The sequence below is a fragment of the Exophiala aquamarina genome (genome assembly GCF_000709125.1).
Source record: "Exophiala aquamarina CBS 119918 chromosome Unknown aczIA-supercont1.24, whole genome shotgun sequence".
Taxonomy (NCBI): domain Eukaryota; kingdom Fungi; phylum Ascomycota; class Eurotiomycetes; order Chaetothyriales; family Herpotrichiellaceae; genus Exophiala; species Exophiala aquamarina.
The window spans coordinates 289,738-316,929 of NW_013550564.1; the positions used below are offsets into that span (position 1 = coordinate 289,738).

Sequence of the window (27,192 nt, forward strand, 5' to 3'; positions counted from 1 at the left end):
CACATCATACCTTGCTGGACCTTTGCAATATCCCGAACATGCAAGCATCTCCGAGGTTCTCTTGGGCAGCCCATTTGGCCATGTTCCTGACAAGAAGCCTGCTATCTTGGACGGTCGCACAGGCAGTGTCGTGTTCACATATGCCAGCCTGAGGCTGAGCGTTCGGAGGTTCGCCTCTCATCTCGTCTCCCGTCTACAAGTGCGCCCAGGAGACGTAGTCGCCGTCTTGTGCTTCACTGAGGAAAGCCCCTCTGCACCCATGACACCGGGGTCGTCGTTGTTGACGGTCAACAGAAGTTTTTCCCCGTCGTCATCCACGGCGTCTTAGCTGCTGGCGGAGTAGTAGCAGCCTTCAACCCATACCATCAGTCAGAGGTGCGTGCCACATTTCTCAACCTCATGCGGGCAGGACACTGACGACGTGGACAGGAACTGGCGCATGTACTGTCGCTATCGAAACCGAAACACATCCTTGTCGGTGCATCGTTGTTAGAAGGCTTGGGGGACGCTCTGCGACGAGTTCCAGGCACGTTGACACAGCCGACAATCCATGCCTGGGGTTTGTCTGGGCCCGCGCCGAGAAATGTCCGGGTCCTCGATGTAGAGGACGTTCTCAGCGACGGCACCGCGGACTTTGTCCCACGGAAGATGGCCCCCGGCGAAGCTGCAAGCACGACTGCTTTCATCTCCTTCAGCTCGGGGACTTCTGGACTGGTCAAGGGCGTCAAACTCAGCCACAGCAATGTCGTGGCAAACGTCTTCCAGATGAAACAAAGATTGCCTGAAATGTATGGCAACGACACGGTTTCCGCGCTGGTGGTTCCATTCTTCCACATCCTCGGGCTTTCGGGCTTCTGCTGCCAGTATCTGACGATGGTCAGCGTGCCACACTTCCCCTGAGATCGACGAAACTAGGCACTGACCATGGTGACAGGGCGTTCCGATTGTAGTCTTTGAGCGGTTCGAAATGGAGGCTCTGCTGCAGTCTATCAAGAGAGATCGAAGTAAGTGCGGCTCTTAATCTTCTTGGAACCAGCAGCACTGATCGCGAACCAGTCACACATCTCAACATTGTTCCTCCGCTAGCGCTGCAGTTTCTAAGTGACCCGCTCGCGCGAAAGGGTGACTATTCCTCCATCAAAGCACTGATTAACGCAGCAGCCCCGCTCAAGCAAGAAATCGCCGATAAACTGTCTGAACTTATGGGCTGTGCCGTCACCCAATGGTACGGCATGACCGAGGCAAGCCCAGCTGTGGCATGCCAGCGGGAAGGTGAAGTGAACGTTCAGAACACAGTTGGCAAACTACACTACGGGATGGCGTTGAGAATCGTCGACGAAGAGGGCAATGACTGCGCTGAAGGCGAACCAGGTGAATTCTGGATCACTGGTCCGAACATCATGCAGGGATACACAACGTCGGAACATCGGGACGTCAACGGAGCCTTTGTCAATGGGTATCTGAAGACCGGGGACATCGGCTACCGGGATCGCGCCGGCTTCCTCTACCTGCTGGACCGGGCAAAAGAGATGATCAAGGTGAAGGGGAACCAAGTGGCGCCAGCTGAACTTGAAGCCATCATCCTGACCCACACAGCGGTCAGCGACGCCGCAGTCTGTGGACTCGAAGTCGTCGCCGAGGGCACCGAGTACCCGGTCGCTTACATCACGACCGGAGTGGTGGGAGCAAAAGCCCAGCAAGACCTGATCGCCGATGTTCGAAAGTACGTTGACTCTCGTGTGGCCGGATACAAGAGGTTGCGGGGAGGGGTGTACATCGTGTCACAGATTCCGAGAAATCCTGCCGGAAAGATCCTGCGGCGCTTGCTCCCGGCAAATGCGGCGAAGACGACGGCGAAAGCAGTCAAGACCGGCGGAAGTGCCAGCAAACTCTAAAGGAACGGCAAAGAACAGGCCTGGCAAAGGGAAAGGGGGGCGTGGGTGCACGGAGATTTTTGTGCGGTATGGGATTGGCTATGTAAAGAAAACCTCCCGGCATAGACCATCTACGAGGCTCACCCTCCGATTAGGAGGCCTCCATGTCATCTTCTAAGGACGGAGGCACTCGGGGATCGATCATGTGAGGCAGGAGGATTAAGTAGTTGTGGAATTATAGACAACTAGATCAAAAGGTCCGCAAGTGTACGTGATGAATCCAGTCGAGTCCACAACATCTTCGGCAGGAAATCAGGGTTCTGCATAGGCAAAGTCCATCACTCCGAACGGTCGGTCGAGGTTTCCATGAGGAGCTTATAGATTGGAGCCCATGAAATTGAACGCACCGACCGGACCCACAAACTGAAACTCCTGCTCGAACTCGAAGTCGGTCATTGCCCAGCTGGGCAGATCATCCACTGTGGAGGTCGACATTGGCCAAGGCAAAGCGTCGCTGACGGTCGAGTCACAATTCTCCGCCGGTCCAGGCCCAGACACCTGCGCGGGCTGTACATCATGTCGGGGTGACGATGCTGCCACATGACTGACGGGAGCGTTCGGCGCGACCGGCCAAGCAGGCGGCAATCTGTCCGCTCCGTCCGCTAGCATCGGTCTGCGATCTGGCCGCACGGGGTCCATCATGCGAACGCTGCTACCTGCAGAAGTGTGACGTTCGAGGGGATGAGTGCCAGCGCTTAGGGATGCGCTGCCCGGACTCTCTTGGGACTGTCCACGGATTCTTGGAGCAGTGGCCACAGGTAGAGCAGATTGAGACGTAGAAAGGTTCGCATTCACGACGAGCTGTGTTTCAGAGGTCGTTCTGGCTTCGGCGGGCGCGCCGGCCGCGTTGCCGGCTTGCTTTTGGTGTGGGGCTCGATCCGTTAGATCAACCAGAGTCCTTTGTACCATGAAATTCAGTCTGCTGATTGTTCGAATGGTCTTGCCGCTGACCCATGATTTGCGGCAGCACAGAACGAGTGTATGCGTCGCAGAAAGTATTGAGTTGCAGTGTTGGGCTTGGAGCTCTGGCGATTTCACTACGATGCCGAAGAGCACCATCGTGGCAGCCATTATGAAATGAGTGAAAGGAAACAAGAATTTGGGAAAGTGCGCCGGTATTGAGTCAAAGATTTCGATGATTGAAGCGGCTAGCTGAGCACGTTCGATCTCAGGTAGCGATGAACTTTCTTGCGCTCTTGGTCGTCTGATGAGTATTTTGAGGAAGATGCAGCGCTACAAAGACAAAAGATTAGCCTGAAAACGATTTGTGCACCTTCAGATTTCCTTACAAGTCGGATGAGGACACGTTGTTTGATCTGCCACCACTCAAGATTGGTGAGCTGGTCTTCCGAGATTGGCGAGAGGGGCCAGCTCAAGCTCGGCGGAAGGCTGCGAGTGAAATTCTCGAGCAACAGGTCGATGTAGTTGCGGGCCATCGTGTTGGTGCCGCACGAAGACTGTTCAGGGCTATTGACCGCCGTCCAAACGTTGCCGACGATTTTTGAGTAAGATATCATGGCGATAAAATAGGGGATTGCATTGACGCCCGAACGAGCCACGTCCAATTGAGCTTCCGCCTCCAGGTCGTCGGTCATCTGATGCTCAAATTTATGCTCTTCCAACCAGGCATCGCTCAGTGCGAGCGGATACCTGGTATCGACGTTTGCATCCTGGATCACGAACGGCCGGCCTGTCTCAAGGCTCATGCGACGATCCAGGACATAAAGGCACCACCAGGCGCGTACGCACGACTCAGCTTCGACCAGCCGCATCGGTGTGTAGGTCATGCGTCGATGGAGGCCGAGAATGTGCGCTGAAGAGATTGCGTAGCCAAGGATTCGCTCTGCCCTTTCATTGGCATCTAGTCTAAACAGATATACGACCTGAGCCGTTAGCACGCGGGACTTGGCATTCGCGGCTACCTGCCGGTGCACTAACCATCATCATAAGAGCCTGCAGTCCCTGCACTGAGATGGCGCAGTCTTCTGTCAGATTCAGGGGTTGGCGCAGTAAGTACATCGAGACGTTGAAGAAGCTCCACCCGGCAGAGTGAGTGCCGTCGGCGTCGTCGACGCGGGAAGAGCTGGTACAGCGGCCCACTGCGAGGCCGAGGAACAAAATGGCGAGTGAGGTTCTGCTCTCTCCATTCTTCGCCAGGTCGTCGGCTGACACATTGAGTGATCGTCGCGAGAGAAATTCGTAGGTCTGCCAGACGGCCGGAGGATGCAAGAAGGGGTACAGGACATGGACCTCGTCAAAGAAGCTGCGCAGAAGTGCGTAATGCTGGCTGATCTCGCGTGCGATTCCATGACACCGCAAAATAGCCCGCAGCCAACCTCGCGACCTCTTTTCGACAGTCGCAGTCACGTCGCTTGAGGGCGTTGGAGTAAGTGCGCTTATGTTGGTGTCTAGACTGCCCTCACGGTAAGCAGCCAGGCTGTCTAGTCTGGCTTCTGTTTGTCTCAAGGCGTGGATCATCGATGTTTCACCGACGAACGCGGGCTGCGTTAGCTCTGGCTCGATGGACGTCATGGCCGGTGATTCATCTTCTGTCATGGCTGAATCGACAGAGCATTGAGGACTTCCATATCGATCGTCGGTACATAACTTCCCCGAATCTGTAACCACGACGGCTCTGACTTGTTGCTCAACACTGATGATGCGCCTCAGTAGATCGTGGGTGGTAACACTGCTCACATCAGACGGTTGTTACGTGAAAATGATCATGCCTCATACCGTCGGGAGGGCTGGGTGGAAAGAATCTTGGTCACGGACTCCGTCGCGCCCACATCTCTGCCGCGCGCAGGAGGAGGAGGCTCGCGTCTTCCGCTGACACAGTCACGCGAGTGAACGATGCATTGTGCACATGGAGTGCCCCCTTCGCACTGCCAAGGTCGGCCGGCTATCGTCGACGACGCGCATGGAGAGGTACGTACCTTTACTTTTCGCTTTTGGCATTGAGCACTAGCACGACTGTCAACCCAGAAGTTACGCACGCGGATACCATGCAACGCACCAAGCTCTCAGCACGTACTTGCCCCTCTTCTGTCGTTTGGCTGGTGGATCTCTGTCCTTGTGTTGTGTGCGGCGCGGTGGCGTCGACTCCGAATTGGCTGACGACGACACCGTTGCTGGTCCTTGCCGGGTGCTCATCGTGTCCGCCGACTCTGGAGGTTCTGGGAAAGCTCGAGCGTGGTCGCAAAAAGTGAAGGAGAAGTGAAGGATGGAATCAAAGAGGGCAGCCGAAGCAAAACAGGGGCAGAGGGAAGAAGATAGGCGCCGGATACCACGGCCCCAGGTCGAGACCGAGCAACTGCGGCGACTTGCGGGGTAAAAAGTTGGAGGCCGCCTCTAAGCGGAGCGAGTGCCCGTGCGAGCGGGTCTAACTTCGCGAGAGCTGTCCGAGCGCGCGAATGTGCTCACACCTCTCTGATGCCTGCCAAAGGCAATGCTCTTTGGGGAGACTGGCTAGTTGCACAGGCCCGAAAATCTAACTGCACATACCGCTAGTCCCGATTAGGAAATAATACCGGTGAATCTACGCTAGTCCCAATCGGGCGGAGCCGGAACCTTCGGAGAGATGAGCGATGTTGCCCGAGGTTGGCCTAGATACGAATCACAATGCGGCGTAAGGTACGGAGGCGTGCCCCGAAAGCTACTCGCCGGCCACAACGCCTAGCGGCAGTTCGGTGAAACGCTGCACGGGGTTAGTTAGCTAGTCTGCTTGGAGGCCGTTGTCCTTGGCAATGACGCCTAAAGAGCCACCTCGGAAGCTGACGGCGCCCCTACCATGCCCACATCGGATGCACCTAGCGTACTAGCACGTTAGGCGTTCGCAGGCTTTCAAATCTCACGAACGATACACAAGCCTGCAGAATCACGACCTATGGCAATGCCAGCAATTCTGTCATTATGGCCAAGCTGGCCTTCCAGTCTGAGCGTATGCAACGGCTCCGGGTGTTGCACCTCCATACACGACATCTGTATTCAATTTGCCACGGGCTACTTAGACACGCTTCGTCTGTCTATCGTCGCCGTTATGCAAAACTAGAACTTGCCTGCAATGATGCTGCATCTTCCCATTTTGTCACGTTTTGTGAGAGGTGGTGCCGCAAGCAATTGTGGCAGATTTGGACTGGGCCCACATGTCCATCCCCAAGGCCACAGTTCCTTCCAGATCACATCTGCGAAGCAGCTCGGCTTCACTGTTCGTCGATCTCTCTCCGTTAATTTCACAACTTCGGCGGAAGGTCCATGCTGGAAGATGGTGTTAGAGACTATGGCCAGGAGATCAGGTAAGACAAGATCAGCTACTACTCACTTGATGTGAATGCTCTTCGTTTCTAGGTACGCTTTTAAGCCCTCCTCCCCGAGCTCTCTGCCGTATCCGCTCTGTTTGACCCCCCCGAAGGGTGCCTGTATCTCCGGATGCAAAGGAGAATTGACAGATATGATCCCTCCTTCGAGCGCGCTGGTGACGCGCAAGGCTTGATTCAGATCCGTCGTATACACATTTGCTATCATTGAGTTAGCCTTGTCCTCCACCAAAACTGATGATTCAGCATACCGGCGAGACCGTAAATTGTCCCGTTTGCGAGCTGGATTGCCTCTTCTTCGGTCTTGAAAGTCTTGACCACCAGTACCGGGCCAAATATTTCCTCTTCGTACACCGCACTTCCGGGTTCGGGGTCGACAAAGATCGTGGGTTCAACAAAGCAACCACGTTCTCCGATCCGGGATCCTCCCGTCAGCAGCTTCGCACTCGTCTTCCCCTTCTCGATGTACGACATGATGCGGTCGAATTGCAACTTGTCCACGACCGGTCCATGCGCCGTCGTTGGCAAGGCCGGGTCGGCACCCATTGCAGCACCGGACACTTCGAAGTGCGCCTTGATCTTCTGGCAAAAGTCTTCGGCGATGTCTTCTTGGACGAGGACTCGCGAAGCAGCTGTGGAAATCAGCATGGAACTTTGCCACCCTCTGTGATCATCCACTCACCGACGCAAATCTGGCCAGAGTTGGCGAGAAAACCGACCCCGACGCTGTGTTGAGTAAGGAACGGTGCGAAGTGTCATCTTAGAAGAGGGCGGTACGTACCCCTGAGCAGCCACCTCGAGCGGAGCGTCTTTGAATATGATAGCCGCCGACTTTCCGCCCAGTTCAAGTGTCACGCGCTTAAGGTTGCTCTTAGTCGCCAGATCCTGCACAGCTCGGCCTCCTGCCACCGAGCCCGTGAAGCTGATCTTGGCAATGTTCATGTGGGAGGCCAGCATCGCACCGGTTTCGCTTCCTCCGGTGACAAACTGCACAACCCCAGGTGGGAATCCGGCCTCGGCGTAGAGCGACCCAAGAGCGAGCGCTCCAAAGGGGGATTTCTCGGAACTTTTGAAGATGAACTATCACATATCGTAAGTGTCCAAGTCGTGAAACTGGCGACGGGATTCTACACACGGTGCATCCGGCTGCCAGAGCCGGCGCCATCTTCCAGGCGACGTACAGAAACGTGCAATTCCAAGACGCGATGCCCGCACAAATACCGACTGGTTCCTGTCGAATGATCTTGTAGGTACCGTTCTCTTCGCTGAACGTCTTGCCGGCGATCTTGTCTGCCCATCCAGCGTAGTCTGAAATAGTCAGTTGATGATCTGCCACAGTTTGGAAGGGTCCGTTCACATCTGTAAACTTGAGCCATGTGTGGGACATCAAAGTGGGTGACGAAAGAGATCGGTCTGCCAGTAGGGAGGGATTCCAATTGGGACAAGCGGTCTGCATGCTTCTCGACGAGATCTGCAAACTTCAACAGACACCCTGCTCTTTGCTGCCCAGTGTATTTTCTCCATGGTCCTTTGAAAGCTTTCGTAGCTTCTTCGACGGCCAAGTCCACATCCTCCTTACCGGCAACCTGGACATCCGCAGCTATCACAGAGTCATCCCACGGGTTCCTCAAAGTGAGCTTCGTGGAGCTTGCTGCTGTTCTGTACTAAAGGTGTGTCAGCGCCAAAGTTGGTGAGGACTAGACAGGCTCCTTTCACGCAGCGGAACTGGCAAACGAGGTGTGGGACTCTTGGCGGGCCTTCCACGAGCGCTCTGTAATTCAGACCAACCAGTGTAGGAAGGAGCCTTGCTCTGGTTGCAGGTTGGGAAGCTCGAGCGACACCATGCACCTACCTCATTGTTGATGAAAAGACCCTGCGGGTATGTCATTGCGGATGCAGCCATGTTTGCAAGCTGTACACACAGTCAGGTGTGTTGCCTGGGGGAAAGGCTATTCGCGTCATTGATGATATTGGTTTTTCTGTCTGGATGCCGGAACTGAGTATTCTCCTCAGGTGTGCAAGATCTCGTGCTGTCTCGGGACCATTCTCCACCGCCGAAATCCCGCCATTCCGGAATCCGTGCGCCTGCGAGCGAGAGCGCCATCCTGAAGGAATGCCTCCTCCCGAATGCTGCAGCCACACCCGGTTAACGAGCTCTCTCTGCACCCGCTGACGGCCCCCACTGCCAAATCCTAGAATTGTTCCCAGTTTTTCCAAGCACGGCCCCTCCCTCCTTCCCCGGACATCTTCCACCGACCCCACCACAAGCGATGGGCTTCGCAGCTTCCGTCTCTGCTCTTCGACTGCCGTAAGTGTGCTGCTGCACTTCATTGGCTCTGCTGCAGGCTACAGATGTGGTGCATCCCGGCTTGTGTAGTGCCGGACGCTTTGGGCAATAGCGTGTGGCGCGATCGACTGGTCCGAAATCCGACCCGCAACAAACATGAAAATCGTCGCATCTTGCGGATTGAAACAACAATCTCGAGTGTACAGATGCTCCACTGGAGTAACTTTGGCAGATGTTGCCACTGCCCGGCCACGGCACGTCGGGGCCCAGGCTTTCCAGACAGCAGAATGGCTGCCCCCTGCTCAAGGCCGGAACCTGTGCTTCTGGAAGCGTCTCACTGGCTGGCTGCTCGGATTGGAAGCGGAGAGCAAGCAACGTTTCCGAACGCTGCTCGCCCGTTCCGGCTCCCTTTTGAGGCACGATTCGCGACCACTAACCCGCCATAGCCACATCTCGATCTCGCGGAACATCTCCCAAGTCTTGCAATAGTGCAGCAATCCAGCAGACAAAGATACACCAATCTGCTCGTTCCTTCAGGTCTAGCGCAAATCCCCCAACAAGATCTCCCACCATCGAAATAATTCGAGGACCACAGTTGAAGAAGCACGAAGTCAAAATGGATGCCGGCTGCTCCTTGAGAGTAGTCATCGTCGGAGCGGGCATGGGCGGACTGGGGACTGCTATCTGTTTAGCCCGGGCAGGCCACAAAGTGGTCGTACTCGAGCAAGCCCCGGATTTTGTAGAGGTTGGTCGCCCTCTACTGCGGTTTCCCAGCTTTACCACCATTCGGATGCTGACTTTCGGCTTGGTGACAAGATCGGAGCCGGGGTGCAGGTTCCTCCCAACTCTGCGAGAGAGCTGGTGCGCTGGGGTCTCTTCGATCAGATGGACAAAGTGTGTTCACGACCATCTCGAATAAATTATCGAGATTGGAAGACGGAGACAACCCAAGGCTTCACCGACATGACGAACTGGCCTGCAAGGTTCGGTGCACCGTATTGGCAGATATTTCGGCCAGACTACCACGAGATACTGTTACAGGCTGCCTTAGCACTTGGGGTCCAAGTTCGGAAAGGCTGTGAGGTCCTTGCATACGCGATAGAAGAGTCTTCGGTCAAGCTTGCCTCGGGAGAAGTGGTCCAAGGCGACCTCTTGATCGCCGCAGATGGCGTCAAAAGTCTCGCCCGGCAGGCCATGGGCAGAAAAGTTGACCCGCACGAAACTGGGGATACCTGCTTCCGCGTTGTAATCCCAGCTGAGAAGTTGCTCGCGAATCCGCGACTGCGGCCTCTTTCAGAACGCCCGGGCTTCGAACAGTTCCTGGGACCCGACCATCACATCATCGGGTGAGTGATAGTTCCTCGAGACTGCACAGACTTGACTAAGCTGGCGACAGATACAACATCCAGAAGCAAAGGTCTTTCAATCTGCTCATGGTGATCCCAGATGACAGAACAATGGTCGGCTTCAAAGCACCATCAACTGCCAGCGAGGTGCGCCACGCATTCAGTGGCTGGAGCCCGATGTAAGCAAAGGTCGGTTTGTCAAAGTTTGGTGAGTAACGTGAGTGTGCCACAGGGTCCAAGATCTTCTCTCCTTTCTACCCGAAAACGTCGAGCGCTGGCGTTTGATTGATTTGCCGCCCATCGAAGATTGGGTGCATCCATCCGGGCGCTTTGTGCTCATCGGTGATGCGGCCCACGCAACTCTCCCGTACCTTGCTCAGGGTGCTGCCATGGCGATTGAAGACGCTGCGACTCTTGGAGTGCTGTTGTCGCACGTCACATCGCCCAGCGACCTGCCTCAGCTGCTTCAGTTCTTCTACGAGCTTCGCGTAGACCGAGTCCACGCTATTCAGCGTGGCTCGTGGACAAATCGTTTTTTCATCCACATGGGTGAAGGCCCCATGCTCGACATGCGAAGCGAGGTTTTTGGGGTAGGGGACTACGCTGGAAGTCCCAACTACATGGGAAACACCTTGTTTCAGGATTATCTGTATGGCTTTGACGCCACGCGACACGCAGAGAAAGCATACAACCGGAAATTTGGTTCAAAAATGTGAAAGAGTGCCCGGTTCCGGGAGACTGCAGCACGTCGCAGATGTTTTTCTGTCTCTGTGGCTGGAATCGGACTGGGAGGCCCCGCTATTGGATAGATTCTGCAATGTAAAGCTGATAAACAAGCAGGGGTAGTCGTTTTTTCTCGCAATACTTATTTCATCATGATGGAGGAGGCGTGTTGGGCTCGACACATGGAGACCTATCTATTTCGTGTCCGTGCAAAGGAGATTCCCGGTTGACGTTGTAGCTCCTAGTCGAGACGAGGAGAATTTCCTTCGTTGCTCCTTTCACAAAATGGGGCCATGTCAGTGGGCGAATCTGGGTTTGCAAAGCTTTATGATCTGCGTTATATTGAAAAGTTCAAGAGAATGCAATGGCGTACATCAACGACCTCAGAGAGAGCATGCATAGTCAGAGATGACCAAGTAGACAATCAATGTCCTCAATGCCCGCTAATTCGTCCAGAACCATCACTTGCACCCTGTAAACGATCTTTGACCACTACAAGCGTAAATTTGTCTATATACTTATCGAATACTTTGGTAGATGCTTCGGTGATGGCGAAAGTGTTCCTCAGTTCAGTTTGGTCTACATGAACGACGAATTGCCCATCTCATTGCACAAAGGACCGTCCTATAGCCAAGCTTCTCGGTGCAAAGTGTGAGTACAATGATTGACTTTACTGTGATGCTTCATGGTTGCCGTTGCTGATGACTGTCATTTTCTCCTGAGCAGACCTCTGCTCCCCTTCGTAGACGGTGAGCGGCATCCCCAGAAGGTCGGCTTTGATCTGCAGTGCTATAAATCGTGAGAAATATCGAGAATGGGCGATAGTTCCGCCTATGAGCCACATGCCCGGTTCTGCGCAGATCATACACTGGTTAGCAGTAATTCGAGCCCTCAGCAAGACAGCAGGGGCACAAGTTTTAGTACGCTCGGGCACAGACGACGTGGAGGGCGGAATGGAGTGTTGCACAGGGTCAACTTACGTCCAGAAGGTCTGAAAGCGCCATTGAACTCGCCTTCTACGTCTAGACCCCAGAACCCTCTTGTCCGATCTGCGACTTGCTGGCCGAAAAGCCGCGCCACTTCACTGCGCATGTCACCCAAGAACCCGGTGCAGAAGATGATCACATCGGCTGGCACAACGGAACCATCGCTGAATCCCAATCCATCGTTGGCAAACTGTGTCAGACTAACTCCGGACTTCATCTTGATCTGCGGCACAAATTGTCAGCAGGTGCCCTTTTGACGGAAGGTCGGCACTCACTTCTCCTCGACTGATTCTTTCCGAGCAGCCAACGTCGATATAATGGCCACCAAACCTCTCGTTTATATGCCACAGCAAGTCTCCGTACCGCTGGACTTGAAAACCCGCTCTCTCTAGAGCGTCGAATCTTTCGGGCTGAAGAGCAGCTTGGGCATTGAGGCTCTTGTCAAATAAAAGTCTACTCACCACGTTGGGGAGGCTTTGAGCCTCTTGATCTGCGTCAGAAGTTGCGACATCTTTTCGATACGAACGACCGGCTACCGTGGCCAAGTACTCCGCTGGCAGAACATATGTCTTGCCTCGTTGAAACATTGTAACCGAAGACAGCCCAGCCAGCACCATGTCCTCTGCCACATCATGTGCAGTATTGGCCGTGCCGACTACAATGCCTGATTTACCTTTCCATGATGTGGCGGATGTATAGTTAGCAGAGTGTAAAATGAGGCCTGAAAACTTATTGGCCCCTGGTAACTTCGGTTGCATTGGAATCTGGCCACCCGGACCGATTGCAAGGATGACGTGGCGAGAAGACAGTGTCTTCAGCTTTCCATCTTGCCGAACTTGCAGACTGTACAAGTTCCCGGCTTCGTTCCACGTCCCGGACTCGAGAGTCGTAGAGAAGCGTATGTTCTTGTCAATGCCGAACTTGCTGACCCACTCCTTGTACCCCTTTACGAGATCGTCTTTACCCAAGAACTCTGGGTATGGGTCTGAAAATGTGCGGTCAAAGGGCAGCTGACTGTATTCGCGAATCGTATGCAGTCTTGCGGATTCGTAGCGCATCTTCCAATTGTCCCCGACCTCCGCGTTTTGCTCCAAGACAACGTAACGGACGCCCAAGCATTCGAGTCGTCCGGCGCAGCTCAGACCTGATTGTCCGGCGCCCACTATAACGACATCGAAATGCTCTCCAGCAGAGTCTACAGCAAGGTGATGCCCATTGAGAGTCGTGGCAGGGTTTGCATGTAGCTGGTGAGATGGCATGCTCAACCTCGTGGAAGTCTCGCAAGCACCCTGAGCTGGCATCAGAGCGTCGACATTACCGTGGCCTTTGAGTTGTTTCAACAGGGTGCGTAAGATCCAGATCTTCCATTTTCCATCTTCCTGTACGAGAGACAGGAAGCCGTATCCCGTGGACTCGGGTGCGCTCCTCATCTCGAAAGTGAACGCAACCTGCACCCACCCATAGCCGCCTGGCAGACGAACCTCCTTGCTTGATGTAGGTACAAGTCTGAACCCTTGTCCCAGACGCTGATGCCTGGTTTCAGACCACGCCTTCAGTATGGAACCAGGTTTATATATGGTCCGAGTGGTGCCAGTGAGGGCAAAAAGGTCGCGCCAGATCGCTTCAGCTGCTAGCTGGTCAGCACTGAGATGTTCCAAGGCGTTGACAATAGGCTCGGCGATGGCTTCATAGTCGACGTTTGTCGAGAAGTTGGTTGATGGCAGTGTACAGACAATATTTTCCAGGCTCCATCGCGGGGAGTACGGCAGTACGTCGTCAAGCCCGTTGGCGAGCATGCTTTCGTCAACGGCAAGTTGCTCCTGTTGAGAGGTTCAAGTTCGTCACACCGAAGTCTAGTAAGCTCCTATGGACGGTTCTGGGCAGAGAAGCCGGTGTTAACAAAACTGTGGGGGGGCAGCCTTCAAAAGCCAGCAGGGGATGGGCCTTTACCAACCTACATGTGTCAGAGAGAATTGCGATTCGGTTGGTTTCGGGTACGCCTGGATAGAATTTGTTGACAACGGGAGCGGTAATACACCGGAGGGACAAGTTCTCCTCACAAGTCTTGAGCATCAGGTGTCATGCAGCGCCAGTAGTATGTCCGGACGGATTGTCACCGAATTCTAGAAGCGAGAGGGAACCAGTGCCTCTTACCCGTGGCAAACCCCCACGAAACCCATGACCGACGAACATTACATACTGTGCATTAGCACCTAACGGTGACGGCGAAATGATCCGCAAATCAGCCATGAACTGCTGGTGCCACGGATCAGGACGATCGGAAACCCGAGCTTCGGACCTATACCGACACACGTCTGAACTTTGTAAAGTAGAGGGGTACGGGGTCTCCTTCAGGATGCATACTCAATGTTGAGGCTGCCGCACAGCTGACAATTGAGGTGGATGGAGAGGTCCCGCCTAGATACATAGTATGCATCCACCATCTTTTCAGTATGAAAACCTGCACGAAGTTGCAATTCCACCCAGTGCTCTACCGATAGCCTTCCCAGTGCATGTCTCGTGACAATTAAAAGGTCCAGAGCCATCTGCCTCCTTCCCCCGCTGGTCGCCAGAACAGGTCGGACTCTCGCCGTCGTGATCATGATGCTTGACCGTCTGATGACCGTGCCTTATCATCTCCTCCTTGGGGTGCTGGCAGTTCTGCTCGTGGCGGTGTCCTGCGCAAAATCTTACCGCCGCCTCAAGCATATACCCGGCCCTACGGTGGCAGCATTCACTGATCTGTGGCGCTTCCTGGACGTTTGGAAACGTCATCACCATGACACAAACCTGCGCCTGCACAAAAAGCACGGTGATGTGGTCCGACTGGGACCCAACTACGTGAGCATATCCATGCCGGACGCCATTGAATCTATCTACGGCATCGGGAAAGGTTTCAGCAAGGTCAGTAACCTAACTAGCGGGTGGCTGCCATGCATATCTAACCTTACCCCCTCTGGCGACAGTCTCACTTCTACAGTCCCTGGCAGAACATTATCAATGGGAAGAGGGTTCCGTCTCCCGTCTTCATGCAGGACGAGGCACTGCATGCAAAAGTCAAGCGACCTATTGCCCCGGCCTACCAGCTCTCCAAACTCGTCGAATTTGAGCCGTCCATCGATTCCACCACCGCTGCCTTTTTCACTCGCCTTGACAGCATCGCTGCACGGCCAGAGGCCCAGCCACTAGATTTTGGCACCTGGATTCAGTACTTCTCCTTCGATGTCATTGGAGAGTTGACCTTTTCACGACGTCTCGGCTTCGTGAAGCATGGCCGAGACGTGGAAGGGGTCATTGCCTCTATCGCTCAAAACTTCGATCGGAACTCGGTGCTAGGCCAGATGCCCTGGGTAGACCTGGTGACTTTCAAGAACCCCTTGTACCTAAAGTTCTTTGCCAAACAGATGCCATCGCCAATCGTCAAATTCGGCGCCCGTCGCTTGCAGGAGCGCCTGAACCCGGACAGCAAAGCAGAAAAAGGCGACGTAGAGGTAACCGACCCAGAGCTCCGCCTGAAGGCTGTCAGCTCAACTGAGCTCGCGGAGAGAGACTTTCTGTCTCGGTTCTTACAAGGCAAGGATACCCATCCGGACGTGGTTGATGACAAGCAGGTGCTTGCGTATTTGTTTGTGAGTTATCCCGTGTCCCTTGACTGTATGCCAATGCTCAGTTGTGACTGACACATCCTGCCTTTCAAGCTTAATATCAACGCCGGCGCAGATACGGTCACTACGACATTGCGTGGTCTGTTCTACCATCTTTTGAGGAATCACTCGACGCTCGACGTCGCAACATCCGAGCTTTTGAACGCTGTGAAGCAGGGGACCATGTCCAGTCCATTTCCTACATTTTCGGAAGCTCAAAAGCTACCCTACCTCCAAGCTGTGATTAAAGAAGCATTGAGATTTCACCCAGCTATCAGCTTGCCCTTGGAACGCGTCGTCTCATCCGCCGGGCTCGTTCTACCGGACGAGTCAAAGACTTTTCTGCCTCCAGGTACTATTGTGGGTATCAATGCCTGGGTACTACATCGCGACCCGAGAATTTTCGGTCGCGATGCGGAGGTTTGGAACCCACAAAGGTGGATTGATGCTGATACAGCTCAGCTGAGGCGAATGGACGCGCACCTGTTCTCTTTTGGAGCAGGAAAGAGAACGTGCTTGGGCCGGCACATTGCAATGCTGGAGTTGAATAAGATCGTGCCAGCCCTGTTGATTCGTTACGATATGCGTCTGGCGGATCCTGCGAAGGAGTGGAAGCTGAGAAACTCGTGGATCGTCACGCAATCTGGGATCGAGGTGTGCCTCAAAAGAAGAGACGGGACTGGACAGAAGGTTGTCTAGAATTAGTGATATTCGGTGTACAGACACCAAATTTCAGGGAGGCTGTTCATTTCCAAGAGCTTTCACCCACCAGATCTAGTAGACAATGAGGCGATGACAAAGGTCATAGAGAAGTCTTGTCCCTCCAATGGCGTTGTTGCAGGGTGTGCTCTTTGCACGGCTGTCTTGCCGCTTTCTCGCTGACCGACGGATTCCTCCCACTCTAAGCTGGGCAGTGGGTACAACGGCCCGTTGAGCCTGCTTCTATCCATTGCATGATTAAGTTCTGTGACCGATCCAGTAGACGCAAAGCCGTCCGGGGCGTCCCCACATCTCCCGAAGTCGAAGATCAAGCTGTGACTGGTGAACTTCACAATTAGACTTCCCCGTTCCGCACTGGACGCAGTGTGGCAGACAAAGTGAGTGCCGGGGGCCCCGGCCTTGCCGACAAAGCTCGCCACGTCGTAGAAGACAACAGGTCGGAAACAGTCCGAGCCATCTTGCCCTTTCGACCACCGAACCTGGGGATACAACTTCTGACTCCCCCTGCGCATTCTATCTGCACAGACAAGATTACTCACTTGAACACCAAAGAAGTTCAGAAGACCATCACTGCGCAAAGTTTGCATACTTACAGTGTCACTTACCGTCCACACCACTGAACATGGTTTTCGAGGAGAAGAGTCCCGCGAAACCATGTATGCGGGCGCTGCGGTTTCATGGACGTCGAGATGTCAGGCTTGATGAGATCCCACAGCCAGAATTGCGTCCTGGTTGGGTTAAGGTCAAGAATGTTTGGGGAGGGATTTGTGGTTCAGATAAGTCCAGCACCAGCCAACAAACAGAACTTCAGGGATGGCCTGACACACGTAGCACATTTCCACGAGTACCTGTTTGGACCAAGAACAACTCCCTCCGAGCCTCATCCCCTGACAGGCGAGAGTGTCCCTACTATACTTGGTAATTGCATATTGACCGTCGGCTTTGATCATGTCACTCATGCATTTTGACAGGCCACGAATTTTCAGGGAGAGTTATTGAGTTGAGTCCTGAGGTGTGCGATCTTGAAATCGGCCAAAAGGTCGTCATCTTTCCCGTGATTGGAGATGGAGATTGTCATTATTGTCAGGAAGAACTGTTTGGGCTCTGCGACAAATGGGGCTTTTTAGGTTACAGTGGCTATGGCGGAGGGTTCGCCGAATACATCTGCGTGGACAGAAAGCAGCTCTTCAAGGTACCCGACAGTGTGCCACTGGATGTGGCTGCTTTGGTCGAGCCTCTGGCCGTGGCATGGCATGGTATCAAACTCGCTCGTCTTGCTCCGTCAGATTCCGCACTGGTTGTAGGCGCAGGTAGGACGAGGAACCGTCGTCCAACAGAGCAAGCTTGGCTAATGATCGCAGGTCCTATCGGCATTGCCACAGTTATGTGCCTCAAAGCCATTGGGGTTGGCAACATCATCGTGTCGGAAGTATCACAGGGACGTAGCCGTCATGCGTTGAAGGCCGGAGCACACCAAGTGATCTCGCAACCGGATCAAGACGTGGTCGCTCTCTCACGCCAAAATTCTAGCGACGGCAGAGGCCCACACGTTGTGTTTGACGCTGCTGGTGTTCAGGCCTCCATCAACGTTGCCTTCGCCTCGGTTCGCGGTCGTGGCACCATCGTTAACCTGGCACTCTTCGACAAGCCCGTTGTTTTGGACATTAGCTCATTCAATCGAAAATCCATTCAATACCTCACGTCAAGTCTCTACACAAGGGCAGAGTTTCAAGAAGTCATTGACGCTATTGCATCCGGTAAGTTCACCGTCTCGGATCTAATACTGCCTCGACGGCAGGTGCTGACCGTCTACAGGGAGAATCGAGCGCCCGGAGAGTATGATCACAGGAAGAATCTCACTGGCAGAGGCGACGAGCCAAGGCCTTGAACGCCTTCTCCAGAGCAAGGACGAACATATCAAGATTCTGGTAAGCCCTGATGTTCAGCCCAACCGACCAAAACTCTGAGGTTTCGGGCTTCGATAGCCGAGATCCCGATTGAGCAGTCCAGCGCGGCTTGGTCCGCAGCAAGAGAGAAGCGCAGAAAGCTCCGTGTCGTTGCGGTTGGATCGAGAGCGGGAAATTGTGAATAGGCACTCACTTAATCGACAAAGTTCAATCAGAAATGCGTCATCCACTTTTGTACATCAACGCTTGACGTCAATGTCAACTGATAGTATCCATGACGTTCACCCTGGTAATGGTATCGGCAGGCTTGCCATACCACCGAACACGGGTGGGAATCACAAAGGACTACAGTTGATTGGGCGGATCAAATCACTTAGATATAAAGTAGTAGCCAAGGGCAAAGTCTAGAGCATGACACTTCATTTGTGCTTGCAGAGGTTCATGGGACACCTATGATTACGTAGCGGGAACACCTAAGCAAGATGTCCTTTTCACCAATTTTCAGTTCGGTGCCAATTAACCTTGTTCAACTCACGTCGTCTGGCCTTCAGATCGTGTAACGGAAGTTCGGGCTACCGTGGATTTTAGCAAGCAAACTCGATCGCACACGATGAATGGGGTAGGACTTACTTTTTGTCTCCCATCAACCTGATTTCGCTGTCTTGTTTCCCTTCTATCAGATGATTGCGAGCTCCAGCCTTTCGCAAATTGTTCTCTCGACGTAGCAGAATGTAGTACAGGGCGGAACCAGCAAAGGTGCCCAAGCAGACGTAGCCCATGACCATGGAATGACCCAGAATGAAGCGGGGGGCGTCCATGCCACGGTAAACGTTGCTCACCGCAACGCCTTGAATGTTTGCAAAGCACATTGCAAATCCCAGAGTGAACCCCCTCTTGTACATACCTTCTGTATTGTTTGCCAGCCAGCTGACCGAGTTCGGAATTATCGGGTATATACCCATCGCGGCAAGGAATGTTGCTGCGTACTTTACCGGGGTTTTTACGTCGCTGAGCAGCAGGCTGAATCCTATGATTGCAAGCGATGCCACTGCGACACCGCAATAGCCTCTCCTTCTGGTCTTGTCGCCGATCCAACCAATGGCAATCGTCAGGAGCGCTGCTGCAGCATAAGGTGGCACTGACATCAACTGCGCGGTGGTTGTGCTGTAGCCTAGTTCAGCCAGGACTATGTCTGTGTCAGTGAAAGAAAGCCCAAATGGAGAACAACTCACTCGTTGGCAGGAACAAGCTGAAGGCGTACAGTCCACCTCCGCCACCAACGTAGATGAGAGTGGCCAGGTAGGTGAACGGGTCTCGGAGACTGGCCCAGACATACGTCCACTTGAAACTTTCATGCTCTGCACTGGCTTGTAGATCCTTCCTCAGCCGGTAGAGGAGCCTGGTTTTGTCGTCTTCCGACAGAAATGTGGCTTCTTGTGGGAAGTCGTGCACCATCCGGAAGGAGGCAAAACCAATGACGATGGTCAACAGACCTTCAAGAATGAATATCCACGCCCAGCCAGGACGACCACCAACACCGTGTATCTTGCTAATGGCCGCGGCAAGAAGCCCGCCAAAGGAACCTGCAATGGCCGCGGCACTGAAGAATACGGCGGAACGTATGCCGAACTCTGAGCGTTTGTACCAGCAAGAGAGATAAAATTGGCATCCTGATGCTGGTCAGTCACTGCTCACTGTCATCTCCAATGCTGCTTTTCTGTACCTGGAAAGAGGCCGGCTTCGAAAAGGCCGAGAAACCAGCGGGCGGCGCATAAACCAGAGAAGTTGTTGACCAGCCCCTGACATGTGCAGGCCACACCGCAGAGAATCATTCTATCGAGTCAGCTACCAATTCCTGAAATCTCATGAAGATCTTACATGGCTGGAATGTATCTGCTGGGCCGAAGCCTCTTCAGGAGCACGTTGCTTGCGGGTTCGAAAACCGAGTAAGAAACAAAGAAGATTGCGAGTGCAGCATTCCACTGCTTGTTCGTCATCTTGAGATCTGCCTGCAACCCGGCAATTTTGGCGTTGCCAATGTTGGTGCGGTCGAGGAAGGACAGCAAGTATAGCAGACAGAGCCAGGGAATCAGTTGGAAATCAATTATCCGGATCAGGCGCCGCTCCTGATTACATGTCTGTCAGCCCGAGGCACTCTGTGGAAGACAACCTAGACTAAGAACGAACCTGTTCACGCTGTTCCTTCTCAGAGAGGTGCGTATCAGGATGAGACGGAAGACCAGTCGGAGTTTGGCCATCGAAGTCGATTGACTCGATCTCACAGACACCGCTCTTACCGGAGTTGGAGGCCATGTTGAGAGAGGACAAAGTCAGTGTAGACAGAGCAGCGAGTCCCCTTGGTCAAGAACAGTTTACCACGATTAGGAAGATCGAGTTCCCCACACTATTTGTCGATGCACAGACAAGGAATATGTTTACCTGTAATCGGCAGGAGGGTGGGATCTACCTGTATACCTCCAACACGAGTATGAGCTCCGCTCGATACTCGGAACGGTGCCCTGTCGCGGGGTTTCCGCACAGACCCCGGAATTGACCCAAATAGTGGACGGAACGGCAATAATTTGGGCGGTTGTCTCCTCATTCCGGAAGTCGACTTTCTCCTGAACACGCGGAGCAACAAATGCTGGGGTATTTCGGCTAACCAAAACCAGGCCCCTCTTTGCGTCGACCGGGCTCCGCTTCAGCGACATTCCAGCAACACTCTGCTCGTGGGACTCTGCGAATATCTGGCAAGTGGTGCTGGTATCAAAGTCACACGCAGAAGTCGGCGTCATGAAGGCCAACGGACTTCCAGCTCGCGATTATCGCAGAACGCTACACTACATCAAGGCTTTCACTCCACGGAGAGCCGACACTGTGCGCAGTGTCGACGAAGACCTCAAGCTCGCCGTGAACGAGTACCGCTGCCAGGCATCGCACGCCAACGCCTGGACTTTGGTATTTACCCATGGGACTTCGTTCAACAAGGATCTCTGGCACGCAATCATCCACGGCATCTTGACCAGCGACGCGCTGCAGGGCCACATCGAGCGGGTGCTGGCAATCGATGCCGCAAATCACGGCGATAGCGCCGTTGCCAACGAACGTTTCCTCGGGCCGGCGACCCATTGGCCAGACCACTCACGCGACATCCTAGCAGTATTGCAACACTTCAAGGCCGACCGGAATGTGATAGGGATCGGCCATTCATTCGGCGGAGGCACCATGTGTCACGCCGCATCGATGGCACCTTTCTGCTTCAAAGAAACCATCTTGATCGAGCCAATCCTTTTCCAGATGGACTCTGGGGTTTTGGTCCTCGCGCAAGCCACGCTAAAGAAACGCGACGAATGGCCTTCTCTCGAGCATGTCAGTGCAGCTTTTTCCAAAAGTGCAGGGCTTGCGAACTGGGATCCCCGACAGCGCGATCTTTACGCCGAGACTGGGACGTACGACAAGGTCGTCGACGGTGGCACGGTCCGGACTTTGAAGACAACGAAATATCAGGAAGCAGCAACGTATCGTGCCAAACCATTTCCAGCCATTCTGGACCTCTTGCGGGATTCTCCTAGCAAGCTCGAGTTCATCTTCGGGGGTAGCAGCAAGGTTCTATCATCTTCACAACGTGCGCAGATCAAGGGTCTCGTTGGGGCGAACGGGACCATCAGCATCATCGGAGATGCTGGCCATTTGATTCCAATGACTCATCCCCAGATCTTGACGGACATGTTGGTCCAAATGCTGACACGCACAATCTGCTGCGATGATTGCAGGCTGGGGATGACGAAGCTATGAAATTGTGCTCGGAAGTGGCACAACTGTCTCACTACTCGGAAATCTTCCGATGTGAATTTCTTCTGTATTCCCATGTGCAATCCCCGGAAGAACTCGGGTTGCACATCCTCAGCTAAAGAGTGTATCACCCATCTCGATGTTCGGCAGATCTCGTAACAGCTGGTCTAAAGAGCAGTCGTTCATCACAGAAGTGTGATGTGCGAAAAGCCAGAGACCGCGGGGGCTGGGAAGGAACTCCAGGTCCTGTGACGAAACAGATCCCCATGGTCTCACATGGCCTGGCCGACCTCAGACGCATGAGGGTGGTTGTGCAGACTCCTTAGAGATTGTGTAGGATCCTAGACGGATGGGCTTCAGACTGCTCACTGACGCGAAGTCAGACCCATCCGCCTCCTGTCAACGAACGGCGATAATCGGACAACAGGGAGATTGGCGAGACTCAGCTTGCCCAGGGAATAAGATACCTGCAATTGATATATATCAGGGCCAGCAGATGAGTGGAAAATGTAATGCTCTCACACTGGCCATGAGCATGTAGCGCGTGCTGGAGAAGATTCCGAACCCGGAAATGGAAGTGTTTAGAACTATCGGGGCTGGTTAGGATTGCTGGATGTGAACATGAGGTTACAGACGTCTTACTCTTCGCCGAAAGTGAAAATTTCGGCATCTTTGGCTCTGCTTGTAAACATGCCACAACGGAAGCGCAGACCTTGAAGTAATCTTTTCCAGTACGGCGTAGTTGCAGTTTCACGCAGCGATACAGGAGGCGATAACCCCAACCGAAAGAGACCCTTGAGTCTTTCGTCGTAGTCTGGCCACTTTCATCTAACCTTGTGAGCAGTCAGTGGTGAGGCGACTCCACAGTCTCCACGAAGCAAATCCTCCCTTTTAGAGCCCGCCTTCGTGAACCGTCCGGACAGAAGTGCGGGCGGAACTCGACGGCTGGCTGGCGATGTTGGGTATGCCACCACGAATCGAAGTATTTGTATCACTGACCCAGGCGTCGTCCTCCGCAACGTAAGAATCTCTCGTACTCTGGCGCGAATTTCACTTCGTCAGCTTCTAGCACATCCCCTTGTTTGGCGTTCCTTGCCCTGAGAGATCAAGAAAGACAAGACTTCCGACTCCGGCCATAGCAGCTAGTACGATGGCAACACCAGTTGCGCTTGTAACGGCCTCTAGCGCTGGCCTTGGTGCTGCAATAGTGGAGGCGCTGGCAAGCCACTATCGCGTGGTCGTCAACTACAACTCGCGCCTGGAAAAGGCTCAACAAGTCATCGCAAAAGCGTCGTCCATCCCACCGACGTACCAGCTCGGCGTCTCCGAGGTGCGCTTCCATGCCATCAAAGCCGATGTCCAGCAACGCGCGGAAATCAAGCGTCTCGTGCTCGAGACCGTCGAGACGATGGGCCGACTCGACGTCGTCGTCAGCAACGTTGGGTGGACCCGAGTGACGAACTTTTTCGACCTCGAACAGCAGGTGAACGAATCGGACTGGGACCGATGTTTCGACATCAACGTCAAAAGCCACTTGTGGCTCCTCTACGCTGCAAAGCCGTACCTCGAGAAAGCCGACGGCGGCGGCGCTTTTGTGACCATCGCCAGCCTTGCGGGTGTCAGACCCAGCGGAAGCTCCCTGCCGTACGCTGTGACGAAGGCAGCGGAAATCCACCTGACCAAGGGACTAGCCATCATCTGTGGGAAAAGCGTGCGGTGCAACAGTATTAGCCCCGGTTTGATGTTGACCGAATGGTGAGTGTGCAGTCTATTGAGATGTGCAAGACCTCTGCTTACGTGATGTCTTCAGGGGGAGCCAGTTCCCAGAGGCCAAGGTCAAGGCGACGACAGAGAAAGCTGCTCTGAAATCGACGGCCACGCCACAAGACGTCGCCGATGTGGTCAGAGTTGTAGTGTTCAATACGTCCATTACCGGCCAGAATATTGTGGTCGATTGTGGCATTGCCATATGAGCAGCATGCACAAAGACCGTGGAACGGCAGCTGGAGGTTCTCACGCATTTTCACGGTTCATGGTGGCTAGTTCTCCATGCAAGTTTGGAGGGCGTTGGGTTAGAATTGGATTTCTGTAAAGGAAGTTCGTGCATATCTCCTGGCCAAAGGCATCTTTTTCACCTGCCTTGAGCACCGTCGATATTCATCCCGTGGTTTTTGTTGCTTGCTTGTCTAGCATTGGGTGACGAAATGCATGGGTGATTTCTAGACTGTTGGTGAATAGTAAGGAGCAATTAGCCCGGCCGGCCATAGGGGTTGAGGCGGCACTGCGCTCATCCTCCAAGCCCTGGTGTGGCGTGTGGTAGCTTGAAGTCACGCTCGCGACACTTAAAAGCTCGAAGCTGCCCGGTGGCGTAGATTGAGCCTTGAGTGGTGATTTCGACCCGTGTAGAGAGCGGTGCCAAAAGCGGCAAGGAGCTATTGACCCTTATTCGGCGCTTTAAGTCGGACACCCACGTAATGGGCCACCCTAGTAATGGGCCACGCGTTAAAACACGTAGAATTCAACCACTCCTTCTCTTTCATATCCAACTACTCCACCAACTCACCTATTTATACGATAAAATGGCCTCAAATCAAGAGACGAGAATGCTCCAAGCGATATCCGATTATCAAACTCGTCGATACTCAAGTATTCGCGCTGCTGCGGCGGCTAATAACGTTAGTCGAGTTAGTCTTAGTCGTCGACTATAAGGTAGTATTTTACGAGTAATTACTCGTAAACTATAGTAACTACTATTAAACGAATAAGAGTAAATACTTATATAGTAGATACTTAACCTTAAGGTATAAGAATATCCTCCTAGCTTTACTTAAATACGAGATCTCTATAAGGGTTTAGCTAGGAATTTAGAGTAATTCGTCTAACTACCATATAACGAGAATTCTAAAGCTAAGGAGAGAAAAGAAAAGAGAAAATCTATCTACTATACGAATAAAGGAAATACTCCCTACCCTCTCCTATAGTAGGTTAGTATAGTTTCCTAGAAGATAATCGATAGGAAGGAGTTACGTAGCTTTAGCTATATAGTTATATTATTACGGGATAGGACTACGGTAGACCCTAGAAGTACCTATCCTATACTAAGACTAGTCCTAAAATACTAAGGGGCCTAGTATATAAGACCTTAGGGGCTATACGAATCGTATACGAGGTTTTTAAACTCCTTAAGTTCTTATAGTCGATATTCTAAGGACTATATAGTAATTAATCGATTATCTTAGTATTCTCGTTAAGTTACTTATATTCTAATAATTCTATAAGAACTTCCCTTAACTACTATACTAAGGAAAAGACTTAGGGGTATAAGCGGCGTAGCTAAAACGCGTACTTAAAGAAGGTTATTAGCTTAGATAGAGTAAATAGAAAATCTATCGCCCTAAGTAGGAGAGCTATCGGGCTCTACCTAGCGCGTAGTAGAGGAAGCGCGAAAGACGCGCGGATCTCGAGCGGGCTCGAGTAACCTACTATTATCGCTTAGTAGAGCTAAGGAAGATACTTCTTAAGGAAGCTCTAGAGCGTTAAGTATCGTACCTATATCGATAGTATAAGATCGCTACGTATAACTATAACGTAGGCTACTAGAAAAGAAATAGCTAAATAAAATATAACGAATAGAAGCGGAGCTCCGAAGTAAGTAAGTTAACGATTCGGTAGATATCCTAAGTATAACGCTACTTCTTCGTAAGCGACTAGTAAGCCTATAAGAAGATAGTCTAGTAAAGTATATTAAGATAGGAAAATTTAAGATATACGTAGGTACTTCGCTAGCTAGTCTATAGAAGTTCGATATCTATTAGTAGATTCGTTTTTCTATACTATCGAGTTCGACGATACTATCGGACGCGAATTATATTAACTTAGCGACTACGTTCCTAACTAATACTACTACTTTAGTATAGACGCGCTAAAAAGAGGCCGTCCTAATATAAGAAGACTTTATCTACTTTCTACGAAATCTAGTATAAGACCTAGCGAATCGCCTAATATCTATACTAAGTCGCCTATAGCGAAAACGCTAGGGCGAAAGCTAGATAGTTCGAGAGCTATAAGAAGAGCTTATATATATTCGAACGAATATTCTATCGATATTTAAACGCGAGATATATACTTAGAAGCTATTACTTATATTAAAGCCTAAGATTCGACTAGAAGTAATAAGATAATTACTCGATATTAAATTTAAAGAATAGGTTCTACGCGCGATATAGCGCTAGAAGGAGCTCTAAAGAACTTTTAGTAGAAGGCCTAAACTACGAGAAGTCTCGAAGTATTCTTCTAGTAAGTTAAGCGCGAAAACTCCTTAAAGGAAACGCTTAGAATTCTATTTATATAACGATAAGTCGAAGGGAAAGAATAAGAAGTATAGACTTACTTTCGGCGATAGACTATATTAAAACTATAACTAACTTAAATATATAAGAGTAGAGTATTTATAGAGTACTAGTAAGGTAGCTAGCGATATAGCTAGGAATAAGAGTTAGAAGAAGAATAAATTCCTCTAGATAAAAAAATTAGTATCTAGTACGCTACGCGCTACTAGCGTATTAAGACTATTAAAGAGTAGTATAATATCGTCGTAAATACTAGTAGTAACTATAAATATAGAGTTTAGTAGTAAGAGGCGTACGCTTCGCGTATTAATCGACTTCGGAGCGGAGCTAAACTTTATATTATAAAGAGTAATTATAGAGGAAGGCCTCGCTACGAAGATATCGAAGAAGTATACTTACGCTATCGACGACTATTTAATTTAAGTTTATAAAAATTACTATATAGTCCTATATACGACTAATATATTAGGAATATACGTTTCTAGTACCTATAGGTTTCTAGCTACTAATCTTAATAACTTTAATATAATCTTTAGGTATACCTAGCTTTACGTAGTAGACCTAGAAGTTCGCTAGCGCGAAAATACGTAGTATTATTATATAGTACGAGAAGCGTATATAGTTCTTATTTCCTTTTAGAAGGTAATAAAGCTAGCTAAAACCTATTAGATTTACGCTATCTACTTAAAGAACTTAAAGTCCTATAGTAATTCTATTAAGGAGGAATCGTAGGATAATAGCGAAAGTATAGCGGTCTCTTTACCGAAAGAGTATCGAGATTTTAGTAATATATTCTTAGAAGAAGATATAGGTAAGCTACTACTAGATATTAGAGTAACTTACTTAATTCCTTTAGAAGAAGGTTCGATAGCGAGTTATAGGCTAATCTATTTTCTTAGTACGAAAGATATCTATATTTTAGACCGGGTAGCCTAGTAAGCCCTAGGCTACCGTGGGCTCGCAGCGCTAGGCTATAATAGATGCTTATTATAAGCTTATAGGGTAAACCTTAATTCCTATGGGCTCGCTAGGCTTAGCCTAAGTGCTGTGGGCTCGCTAGGCTCGTACCTAAGTACTATAGGCTTATACACTAACTTTACTATTTATAGAACTTTTCTATTTTATAATTATATAGACTATTCTTAATAGTACTAAATAGTAGACTTAGTATTAGTACTAGTAAATATA

At 51.7% G+C, this 27,192-nt stretch overlaps 10 protein-coding genes across 10 annotated transcripts; 6 read left to right on the top strand and 4 right to left on the bottom strand.

Annotated features, from left to right (window-relative positions):
* Positions 1-648: 648 nt before the first annotated feature.
* Positions 649-1,895, top strand: A1O9_12583 (uncharacterized protein; the record flags this gene model as incomplete). The annotated part of the gene is made up of 3 exons (XM_013398570.1): positions 649-876; positions 935-1,004; positions 1,057-1,895. 3 exons carry the CDS (start codon positions 649-651, stop codon positions 1,893-1,895), a joined length of 1,137 nt encoding a protein of 378 aa, XP_013254024.1.
* Positions 1,896-2,249: 354 nt separating this feature from the next.
* Positions 2,250-4,490, bottom strand: A1O9_12584 (uncharacterized protein; the record flags this gene model as incomplete). The annotated part of the gene is made up of 3 exons (XM_013398571.1): positions 2,250-3,167; positions 3,224-3,817; positions 3,873-4,490. The coding sequence occupies 3 exons, from the start codon at positions 4,488-4,490 to the stop codon at positions 2,250-2,252; spliced, it is 2,130 nt and encodes a 709-aa protein (XP_013254025.1).
* Positions 4,491-6,251: 1,761 nt separating this feature from the next.
* Positions 6,252-8,153, bottom strand: A1O9_12585 (uncharacterized protein; the record flags this gene model as incomplete). Its single annotated transcript, XM_013398572.1, has 7 exons — positions 6,252-6,451; positions 6,502-6,882; positions 6,933-6,976; positions 7,032-7,330; positions 7,386-7,558; positions 7,608-7,914; positions 8,103-8,153. The coding sequence occupies 7 exons, from the start codon at positions 8,151-8,153 to the stop codon at positions 6,252-6,254; spliced, it is 1,455 nt and encodes a 484-aa protein (XP_013254026.1).
* A 1,000-nt stretch (positions 8,154-9,153) lies between these two features.
* Positions 9,154-10,599, top strand: A1O9_12586 (uncharacterized protein; the record flags this gene model as incomplete). Its single annotated transcript, XM_013398573.1, has 4 exons — positions 9,154-9,282; positions 9,354-9,883; positions 9,934-10,062; positions 10,116-10,599. 4 exons carry the CDS (start codon positions 9,154-9,156, stop codon positions 10,597-10,599), a joined length of 1,272 nt encoding a protein of 423 aa, XP_013254027.1.
* Positions 10,600-11,276: 677 nt separating this feature from the next.
* A1O9_12587 (uncharacterized protein) lies at positions 11,277-13,388 on the bottom strand (the record flags this gene model as incomplete). Its single annotated transcript, XM_013398574.1, has 3 exons — positions 11,277-11,395; positions 11,587-11,815; positions 11,868-13,388. 3 exons carry the CDS (start codon positions 13,386-13,388, stop codon positions 11,277-11,279), a joined length of 1,869 nt encoding a protein of 622 aa, XP_013254028.1.
* Positions 13,389-14,211: 823 nt separating this feature from the next.
* A1O9_12588 (uncharacterized protein) lies at positions 14,212-15,935 on the top strand (the record flags this gene model as incomplete). The annotated part of the gene is made up of 3 exons (XM_013398575.1): positions 14,212-14,496; positions 14,559-15,221; positions 15,291-15,935. The coding sequence occupies 3 exons, from the start codon at positions 14,212-14,214 to the stop codon at positions 15,933-15,935; spliced, it is 1,593 nt and encodes a 530-aa protein (XP_013254029.1).
* Positions 15,936-16,614: 679 nt separating this feature from the next.
* On the top strand, positions 16,615-17,923 carry A1O9_12589 (uncharacterized protein; the record flags this gene model as incomplete). The annotated part of the gene is made up of 4 exons (XM_013398576.1): positions 16,615-16,736; positions 16,768-16,874; positions 16,928-17,713; positions 17,772-17,923. The coding sequence occupies 4 exons, from the start codon at positions 16,615-16,617 to the stop codon at positions 17,921-17,923; spliced, it is 1,167 nt and encodes a 388-aa protein (XP_013254030.1).
* Positions 17,924-18,489: 566 nt separating this feature from the next.
* On the bottom strand, positions 18,490-20,176 carry A1O9_12590 (uncharacterized protein; the record flags this gene model as incomplete). Its single annotated transcript, XM_013398577.1, has 5 exons — positions 18,490-19,049; positions 19,096-19,533; positions 19,587-19,696; positions 19,742-19,989; positions 20,051-20,176. 5 exons carry the CDS (start codon positions 20,174-20,176, stop codon positions 18,490-18,492), a joined length of 1,482 nt encoding a protein of 493 aa, XP_013254031.1.
* A 480-nt stretch (positions 20,177-20,656) lies between these two features.
* Positions 20,657-21,658, top strand: A1O9_12591 (uncharacterized protein; the record flags this gene model as incomplete). Its single annotated transcript, XM_013398578.1, has 1 exon — positions 20,657-21,658. The coding sequence occupies one exon, from the start codon at positions 20,657-20,659 to the stop codon at positions 21,656-21,658; it is 1,002 nt and encodes a 333-aa protein (XP_013254032.1).
* Positions 21,659-22,805: 1,147 nt separating this feature from the next.
* On the top strand, positions 22,806-23,628 carry A1O9_12592 (uncharacterized protein; the record flags this gene model as incomplete). The annotated part of the gene is made up of 2 exons (XM_013398579.1): positions 22,806-23,410; positions 23,466-23,628. 2 exons carry the CDS (start codon positions 22,806-22,808, stop codon positions 23,626-23,628), a joined length of 768 nt encoding a protein of 255 aa, XP_013254033.1.
* Between the last annotated feature and the right edge of the window lie 3,564 nt (positions 23,629-27,192).